The following is a 10308-nucleotide window of genomic DNA, read 5'->3' as shown; positions in this document are numbered from 1 at the left end:
AAAAAAAAAAAAAGAACAAAAAATAATGATCTATAAACAGGCCAATAATGAGCTCTGAAATTGAATTAGTCATAAATAGCCTACCAACCAAAAAAAGCCCAGGACCTTATGGATCCATAGCCTAATTCTACCAGATGTACAAAGAAGAGCTGGTACCATTCCTACAAAAACTATTCCAAAAAACTGAGGAGGAGGGACTTCTCCCCAACTCATTCTATGAGGCCAGCATCATCTCAATAAGAAAACCTAGCAGAGACACAACAAAAAAAGGAAACTTCAGACCAATATTCTTGATGAACATTGATGCAAAAATTCTTAACAAAATACTTGCAAACCAAATCCAGCAGCACATCAAAAAGCTAATCTACTATGATCAGGTAGGCTTCTTCCCTGAGCTACAAGGTTGATTCAACATATAAAAATCAATAAATGTGATTCATCACATAAACAGAACTGAAGGCAAAACCACGATTATCTCAATAGATGCAAAAAGGCTTTTGATAAAATTCAACATCCCTTCATGTTAAAAACTCTCAACAAACTAGGTATTGAAGGAACAGATCTCAAAATAATAAGATTCATCTGTGACAAACACACAAACAACATCATACTGAATGAGCAAAAGCTGGAAGCATTTCCCTTGAAAACCACCACAAGACAGGAATGCCCTCTCTCACCATTTCTATTCAACATAGTATTGGAAGTCCTGGCCAGATCAGTTGGGTAAGAGAAAGAAATAAAGGGCATCCAGATAGGAAGAGAGGAAGTCAAATTATCTCTGTTTGCAGATGACATGATTCTATGTCTAGGAAATCCCACAGTCTCAGCCCAAAAGCTCCTTCAGCTGATAAACAACTTCAGCAAAGTTGCAGAACACAAAATCAATGTGGAAAAATCACTAGCATTCCTATATACCAACAACCAAACTGAGAGCCAAATCAGAAAGGCAATCTGATTCACAGTTGCCACACACAAAAATAAAATACCTAGGAATACAGCTAACCAAGGAGGTGAAAGATCTCTACAGTGAGAATTACAAAACACAGCTCAAAAAAATCAGAGAAGACACAGACAAATGAAAAAACATTCCATGCTTATGGATATGAAGAACCAATATCATTAAAATGGCTACACTGCCCAAAATAATTTATAGATTCAATGCTATTCCTATCTAACTATCAAAGACATTCTTCACAGAACTAGAAAAAGTTATTTAAACATGTATATGGAACCAAAAAAACCTGATAGCCAAGGTAATCCTAAGCAAAAAGAAAAAAGCTGGAGGAATTACATTACCCAACTTCAAACTATACCACAAGGCTACAGTGACCAAAACAGCATGGTACTGTTACAAAAACAGGCACATAGACCAATGAAATGGAATGGAGAGCCCAGAAATAAGGCCATACATCTATGACCATGTGATCTTTAACAAAGCTGACAGCAACAAGAATGGGGAAAAGACTCCTATTCAATAAATTGTGCTGAAATAACTGGCTAGCCATATGCAGAAGACTGGAGCACTTCTTACACCATAGAGAAAAATCAAGTCAAGATAGATTAAAGAGTTAAATATAAAACCCAAAACTATAAAAGCCCTGGAAGACAACATAGGCAATACCATCCTGGACATAGGATTGGGCAAAGATTTCAAGACATTCCCCACCAAAAAAAAAAAAAAAGACACCAAAAGGATTTGCAACAAAAGCAAAAATTGACAAATGGGATCTAATTAAACTTAAGAGCTTCTGCACGGCAAAAGAAATTATCAAAAGAGTAAACAGACAATGTATAGAATGGGGGAAAATACTTGCAAGCTATGCATCTGACAAAGGTCTAATATCCAGCATCTATAAGAAACTTAAATTTACAAGCGAAAAACAACCCCATTAAAAAGTGGGCAATGTACATGAACAGACACTTCTCAAAAGAAGACATACGTGCAGCCAAAAAGCATATGAGGAAAAAGTTCCATATCACTGATCATTAAAGAAATGCAAATCAAAACCACAATGAGATACCATCTCACACCAGTCATAATGACTATTATTAAAGTCAGAAAGTAGCAGATCCTGGGGAGGTTGCGGAGAAAAGGGAACCCTTACACTGTCGGTGGAGTGTAAATTAGTTCAACCATTTTGGAAAGCAGTTTGGTGATTCCTCAAAGAGCTAAAAGCAGAACTACCACTTGACCCAGCAATCCTATTACTGGGTGTATATCCAGAGCAATATAAAGCATTCTACCATAAAGACACGTGCACTCGAATATTCGTTGCAGCACTGTTCACAACAGCAAAGACATGGAACCAGCCTAAATGTCAGTCAGTGACAGACTGGATAAAGAAAATGTGGTAACTATACACCATGGAATATTATGCAGCCATAAAAAAGAACGGGATCATGTCTTTTGTGGGAACATGGTTGAGGCTGGAGGCTACCATCCTTAGCAAACTAACAGAGGAACAGAAAACCAAATACTGCATGTTCTAACTTATAAGTGGGAGCTAAATGATAAAAACTTACGAACACAAAGAAGGAAACAACACACTGAGGTCTACTTGAGGGAGAATGGGGGAGGAGGGAGAGGAGCAGAAAAGATAACTATTAGCTACTGAGCTTAATACCTGGGTGATGTGTACAACAATCCCCTGTGATACGTGTTTATCTGTGTAACAAACCTTCACATGTTGAAGGTCCTCACACCTAAAATTTAACAAAAAACACACACAACCAAAAGAAATAAAAAATAGTGGCCCACGGTTTTAAACTCTAGTGATCACTGTTAGAATTTTGGGGTGTTCAAGTCTTTTTAAGTGAAAACGTAGACTTGGCCTAGCAGTCCTTCTGGGGTGCAGCTTGGTGGCCTGCGTTTTTATGCACCATTCTATTCCAGTGAGCTTGCTGTCCTGCGCTCCCTTTGGGTGGGCCCTGGACAGGTCGGCGGGTTTCATGGTTAATTACTTGTCTTTCCTTTCCCTACTTCCAGAGGAAGCTCTTTGAGAAGGAGCTGTGCCCCCGTCTGGGTTCTGCTCCCGGCCCCTACCCAAGGTTGGGCTGATGGCAGGTGCGCCAGGGCCCGGCACTGAGCGTGTCTTCTCCCCGCAGCCGCCCCCGAGGGCAGCGTGGCCGGCGACTCTGCCTTCAGCCGCGCGCCGCGCTGTGCGCAGGTGGAGCGGGCTCAGCACTGCAGCTGCGAGGCCGGATTCCACCTGAGCGGCGCCGCCGGCGACAGCGTCTGTGAGGGTAGGCTCGGGCTCCGCGAGGACACTGGGGACCGCAGGGGGAGGACATGGGGCGGGGAAGGGGCTTTCACCCACCGCCCTCCTGCCTGCACGGACGCACCCTACACGGGTGGCTTCCTAGGCGCCGTCTCAGAAGGCCTGGCCACTTTGCATTATAGGTAAGTGTTGATAATAATTGCTAGAATGCAGCTAATTCATAGAAATCAGAGCTCGCCCCACCTCAGAAACTGGTCCTATGCCCAAGCCACACGTGCTTGGTTCCGGAGAGGCTTGAGCCCCTCCATCCCCTCGGTCCTGGCTGGAATCATATCTATGGGTGGCAAGGAGGAGCTTAAATCACTGTGTTAGAGAGGGCCCAGAGCTGGGCGGGGTGTGGGAATCATTCCTTGGTCCCCTCTGGGCTTAGCTTTCCTGAAGGCTCAGTTTTGCTGCCCTCTCCTGATTACCAGAGTTCTCTCCCCAAACAATGCAAAGCAGTAGTTCAAATCTGAGATCTGGTCAGTTGGTGCTAATAGCATCATTTTACAGCAGCAGAAAGGAGACCCTCTTATTCGATTCCCAAAGATAAAGGGAGTTAACATGGGGCTGTTACTCCCTCCCTACTTTCTGGGAATAGGCTTGATTTGCCAGCTTCTGCAGGGTCTCCCCCAGTGTCTTCAGCCTAAGACAGAGATGCTCTTCTAGGGTCTAGCACGTCAGCTCCCTGTCACTCCTCCTTTTCGTCCTCTGGGACCTCGGCTTAGGAGAAAGGAAAGCATACCTGCTCCTCTTGCGAGTGCTCTGCTGGGGGTAGGGCATGGCCGCTGCCTGAGGCCCAGCCACTTAACTGCAGCTGCCATTGCCTCCAGGAACTGAGGCATGACTGACTGTTCTGGGTTGCAGCTGGCAACACCTGCTGCATGGCTCCCGGAGTCACAGTGAGCACTTCTGTCCACAGATGTGAACGAGTGTGAGCTCTACGGGCAGGAGGGGCGGCCCCGGCTCTGCATGCACGCCTGTGTGAACACCCCGGGCTCTTACCGCTGCACCTGCCCCAGCGGATATCGAACCCTGGCCGACGGGAAGAGCTGTGAGGGTAAGCGAGGTTAGAGAGAGTGCCAACTGCACCTGGCTACCTGCTGCTGTGGTGAACCCCCAGGACCTCACAATTGGAAGTGAGGTGGTTGGCAGAGTCACAGTTTCAGATATTTTCAATTTTTAAAAAGCCACCAACCAAAGGGCTTCTCAAAGATCAGGCCACATAATCATCTACATAAATAGGAAAATGAGTTCCTTAACCATCCTGGCAACTAGTCTTTTCGGACTTTTATTTGAGTAACTGGGTTTTTTTTTTTTTTTTTTTTTTCAAGATCTGGTCACTTTCACCCACTCAACAATGCCTTCAGCTAGGGCTGGACCTAAAGGCAGACTGGCCAGGTGGTCATCCATGTCACGTAATCTGGAGGAACCCATGAGGCTCCATGACCGTGTGTGGCCACCTGTAGGTCCACCTCTGAAAGGAGCAGCACCTGACAGGCACTTACGTCTTAGCGAGGTCAAGCTCTACAGCACCAGCCTTGTTTGATGGTAGCTAAGGACAACCAGGGAGGCAGAGCACCCAGGGAGGGACAAGAGTCGGGGGCGTTACTACCCCTGGGCTTGAGGGGTGCAGGGAGTGAGGGGGCTTATCAGAGAATGACAGATTGTGGCTGTCAAGGACACAGCCACCACTAGAACCACATCCAGGTAGGTCAGGACTCCTCAGGCTGGGTCACTGTCATTTGCCAACCCCAGCTGAAAATCAGTCAGCCTCTCAGGTGCAGAGAGTGGGTTGGGGAACAGGGGTGCAGATGGAAAAGAACTGGCTCAGGTTTTGCCCCAGTGCTGAATCTTGTCCATCACCAGTGGCCTCCTGGAGAACGGGGTTGAGGTTTCTGAGGCTGATTCCTGGCAGAGTGAGAAAGAGCATCTTTAGCTGACAAGGAGTGTCCACAGGAGGGGCAGGGGGCACCTAAGAGGGCAGGAAGGATGTGTGCAGAGTGGGTTGGTTGTAGAACAGAGAGGCTGAGAACCCTCACAGCAGTCACCAGCATCACCACAGGACAAGTCCAAGTCCCAGGGACACCGGGTGCCTACCAGGAGGCCTCCAGTCACCCCGCCTCCGCTTAGGAAAAATACAGATGTCAATTGCTGTAGACACGCTGACATTCCACATGGGTTGAGTCAGAACCCACACCTCAGGCCTGAAGGCCAAGTGGGATCATCCTGACCCTTGGCCCTCGAATCCCCATGCTGCAGTGGGCCTTTTGGGGACTGGGTCTGCTCCTGCAGGCAGAGCTCACATGAGGAAGGGGACAGGCCCACCTCCTCAGCTGGACCACTCCCCATGGAAACAGGACACAGAGGGGAGCCCCGCTGGCTTCAGGCAACAGCTCTGACCCACTGAGGGAGAACAGGAGGAGAGAGGGCAGAGGGCTCCTCCATGAGCTGACTCTGGAATGTGAGGGGAGGGGTGGTTCTCCAGTGACATCCCACTGGGGCCCCACTGCAGGGCTCCGAGGAGTGGGTGACCTGGAGCTGGAGCCCAAGAAGGCATCCAGATAGCCGCCCACACTCCCTCCCTTCCACAGTGCTCACAAAGGCCCACCTAGGGGTGCTTGGGGTTGGGAAGGATGGCCTCCAGCTGCAGAGACTCTCTGTATGTCTATAAAGGGAGCAGAGAACTCATACAAATGATGGCATCAAGGTGTCTGCACTAGGCATGGGGTGAGGTTGGGTAGGAAGACTTTCTAAAAGATTCTAATTTAAAAATACATAGATAGATAGATAGATAGATAGATAGATAGATGAAAAATAATGGCCATGGAGGGTAATGGGGCAGGTGGGCTTAGAAGCAGACAGGTCTGAGAGAAGTGTTGTGACCAGTAACACTCCCCTGGTACTTTCCACCACCCCTGCCACCTGCCATACCCCAGTGAAGGAGGACAGGATCCCAGGGAGGGACACTCCATGGCATTTCCGCGGGCCTTGATTCCACACAGTCAAGGAAGGCAGGCTTTCTGCTTTAAGAATAAGTGCCGGGAGCAGGGAGCACTGCAATACAACGACTGCAGGCCTCTCAAGTGGTTCTGTCTTAAATGGAGGAAAAGTCAGGGAGATTCTCACCCGTTGTATGTCCCGTATCTCAGATGTAGATGAATGTGTGGGCCTGCAGCCAGTGTGCCCCCGGGGGACCACGTGCATCAACACCGGTGGAGGCTTCCAGTGCGTCAGCCCTGAGTGCCCCGAGGGCAGTGGCAATGTGAGCTACGTGAAGACGTCTCCATTGTGAGTATTGCCAGGGCATGCACATCCTCACCCAGGCCTCCAAGTGTGGCTGGGCCGGATGCTTCCTAGAGGCTGTCGGGAGAAGGTACAGTTATGCCACAGAAAGATGAGAGGCGGGAGGCTGGGAGGCTGGCTTCTTTGAGTTTCCATTTCCCTTTAGTGGTTGCATCTAATGCATTGCTGTCCTGGAGAAATAAGAACCCAATTCCCCATGGGAGTAAGGTACTAAGTGCCCTCCTGCTACATAGAGGATAATGGGGTTGCAGCCACCCCAAGATGGCACAGCCAGGGCAGGCCACTGGAGGGAAAAAGCTGTTGTGACGTTATCCTGATAAACCCATAGCAGCCCAGGAGACAGGTATAGATCACATGGATTTGGGAGGTGACAGCATTCACATAGCCAGGAACTGTAGACTCCCTTGAGTTACACTGCATAGCCTGTGCACCCTGCATTATACCACTCTGCTTTTCCAATAGTACTAGAAGTTTCTATGTCTAGTAACTGCAACTCTTGTGCTTTTTGTTTTATTTTGTTTTGTTTGAGACAGAGTCTTGCTCAGCCGCCCAGGCTGGAGTGGAGTGGTATGATCTCAGCTCACTGCAACCTCTGCCTCCTGAGTTCAAGCAAATCTCCTGTCTCAGCCTCCCGAGTAGCTGGGATTATAGGCACGTGCTGCCATGCCCAGCTAATTTTTGTATTTTTAGTACAGACTGGGTTTCCCCATGTTGGCCAGGCTGGTCTCTATGTCCTAACCTCAGGTGATGTACCCACCTCAGCCTCCCAAAGTGCTGGGATTACAGCCATGAGCCATCATGCCCGGCCCGTAACTGTGACTCTTAAATACCAAGTAGAGGGTTTTTTTTGTTTTTTTTTGTTGTTTGTTTGTTTTGTTTTGTTTTGTTGGGAGATGGGCCTTTAAGGGGAACAATGACAACTATCACAAAGCACATACATTTTCCTCTCAAAAAGAGATCACCAAAGACCTAACATTGTCTTTAAAATGAAGATAATTACTTCATAAGCTTAATTATTTCAATTGCTGTTGAGTTAAAGAGGATTAGAAGCAAGAGAGTTAGTGGCACTGAGGCATGGCAGTTTTTAGAGAGAGTGAAGACAATAGAACCTTCCTCATGAAGTCACTCAGTGAAGGGATGGGGAACCATTCTATTATGGCCTCTGGGGCATTCAGCCAACAGCTGGATGTGATATTTGACTTGAAAATCATGGTGCTACAGAATCACCAAATATACTAGATTGCATTTGTCTTTTATGTTTGACAAGATAGAGAAATATTGAAAGCATTTCCGCAAGACCCTGTTTCCAAACGATTAAGGAAAACAGGGCTTCCTGCTATAAGAATACACATTGTGGGCCGGGCACGGTGGCTCATGCCTATAATCCCAGCACTTTGGGAGACCAAAGCAGGCAGATCACTTGAGGTCAGGAGATCAAGACCAGCCTGGCCAACATGGTGAAACCCCCGTCTCTACTAAAAATACAAAAACTAGCTGGGCGTGGTGGCAGGCACCTGTAATCCCAGCTACCCAGGAGGCTGAGGCAGGAGAATCACTCGAACCTGACAGCTGGAGGTTGCAGAGAGCCAAGATCACACCACTGTACTCCAGCCTGGGTGACAGAGTGAGACTCTGTCTAAAAATAAATTAAAATAAAATACACGCTGCTGTGTTTAGGAAGTTCACCGTGCACCATGTGGGAAGCACCGCATTACAGGATGTTGCTGGCTAACTGCTGAGGTCCTACCATTACTGAGCAAGATCACAGCACAGGGAGAAAGGGCCCCTGGTTTGAATATCAGCATTGCAATCATTATTTAATATTCCCAGGCTTTATTTTTCTGTAAAAATGATAGTAATAGCATAAATACATATATATACACACACACAAACACACATACACAGGTGTGCAGGGAGCGCCCATGAGCAGGAACAGAAGCAGCAGCCCTTCCTTTGCCATGCCTAACACCAGCTACATTCACTCGCCTGCAGCTCCATAGCTCCTGGTTGCGGGACCCGTGGCTAGGAAAGGTCATCTAGGTGGCCTCTGCAAGAAAGCAGGTGGGCAGCCGGGTCAGAGCAGCCCCTCGTGAGACCCCCACAAGGCTGACCGCCTCTGTTTTGCCTCTCTGCTCCAGCCAGTGTGAGCGAAACCCCTGCCCCATGGACAGCAGACCCTGCCACCATCTGCCCAAGACCATCTCCTTCCATTACCTCTCACTGCCTTCCAACCTGAAGACGCCCATCACGCTCTTCCGCATGGCCACGGCCTCTGCCCCCGGCCGAGCTGGGCCCAACAGCCTGCGGTTTGGGATCGTGGGTGGGAACAGCCGCGGCCACTTTGTGATGCAGCGCTCAGACCGGCAGACTGGGGAGCTGATCCTCGTGCAGACCCTGGAGGGGCCTCAGACGCTGGAGGTGGATGTCGACATGTCGGAATACCTGGACCGCTCCTTCCAGGCCAACCACGTGTCCAAGGTCACCATCTTTGTATCCCCCTATGACTTCTAAGGGTACACAAGGGCACCGGGGTGAGGAGATTTGACCTCATTTCTCTTCCCTCAAGACTCAGCTTTGGGCACTGACTGTGTGGACGTCTCCTCCTCCCGCCTGTTCTGCCCTTTCGCCAGCACACCCATGCTTCTAGGGTGGCGTTGCACGGTGTCCCATGAATAGCACAGACGGGCAGCCAGCAAATTCAAACTGCTGCCATCACATGGTTTTTTGTTTTTTTTTTTTCTGTTTTAAGGCCCTTCCCTTAGATGATGCTCTTTCTCAAAACTTTTTTATTCAGGGGATGGGCAGCTTTCCAAAATGCTGTGCAAATGGCCTTGTGAGTTTGAACTGGCTGGGGAGAGAAAAGCTGGCAATGTGTGTCAGATGACCATCAGCCCTTCTGCATTTTCATAGCCAGGCTTGCTATAAATGAAGCGATTCTAGTCATGCGGGGTGGGGCGGGGTCTAGTCATGCCTCTGCGCATGCGGCATAGGAAGTGGCGTCTCCTCCCCTGACCCAGCACGTTGTTCTTATCTGCCTTTTCCTCTGTGACAGCCTGCCTGCCTTCTCATCAGAGAGCCACAGGAGGGCCTTAAAGCCCACACAAATCCTTCTAGACCAAGGACCTATTGTTAAAAGCATGGATTATGGATTCAGAGTTACTTCCCCTTTGAGAAATCATGTCTCAAATACATAACCTGGTAATATAACTGAAGAAATAAAAGCAATTGTTCCTCCTGGACGCCTGACTTCTCCCTGAGCATGAGACAGCCCACTTCCTTCCAGGAGGGGATGGCTGACTCTCTTCCTGTCTAGGTTGGATACACTGGAATAAATGAGTAAGAGGGCATAGAGGTGATGTTTGGGACTGTTCCACGATGTAAATTTGTTTTGGCCACATGGGAGATAGGTAAGGACAATATCTGGCAGTGGAGAGTTTAGGAAAATGCTTGAGTTGTCATGGATTCCATGGCCTTTTGTTTCTGATGAATTCTTCATAGGGTAACACCCTCCAGGTAACCAAAGAGAGAAAAAATTGGCCAGAGCTGAGTGGGGTGGGGTAGGGTGTGGGGTGTGGGGTAGAGTGGGGAAGATCATTCAAGCTAAAACTTAAGAGGTAGTGAAGCTGTAGAAATATTTTGTTATCTAATTACATATCAAGCTACTGGTGAGATTTTATCACACATATTTTATTTAAAGCTTTTTTGTATTTGCTCTGGTATGAGATGGAGCCAGAAGTGTGTCACT

At 48.1% G+C, this 10308-nt stretch overlaps 1 protein-coding gene across 1 annotated transcript in view; it reads left to right on the top strand.

Annotated features, from left to right (window-relative positions):
* FBLN7 (fibulin 7) overlaps nt 1-9802 on the top strand; it is a 49520-nt gene extending 39718 nt beyond the window's left edge. The window contains exons 5-8 of the mRNA XM_017549821.2: nt 3106-3243; nt 4180-4317; nt 6410-6548; nt 8702-9802. Of these exons, the coding sequence (XP_017405310.1) occupies nt 3106-3243; nt 4180-4317; nt 6410-6548; nt 8702-9074 (788 nt within the window). The 3' untranslated portion in view covers nt 9075-9802. The remainder of the gene's footprint in view (nt 1-3105; nt 3244-4179; nt 4318-6409; nt 6549-8701) is intronic.
* Nucleotides 9803-10308: the final 506 nt, after the last annotated feature.

The sequence above is a fragment of the Cebus imitator genome, unplaced genomic scaffold (assembly GCF_001604975.1).
Source record: "Cebus imitator isolate Cc_AM_T3 unplaced genomic scaffold, Cebus_imitator-1.0 Scaffold222, whole genome shotgun sequence".
Lineage (NCBI taxonomy): Eukaryota > Metazoa > Chordata > Mammalia > Primates > Cebidae > Cebus > Cebus imitator.
The sequence above is the reverse complement of the archived record's forward strand: the minus strand, read 5'-3'. Positions and strand labels throughout refer to the sequence as shown.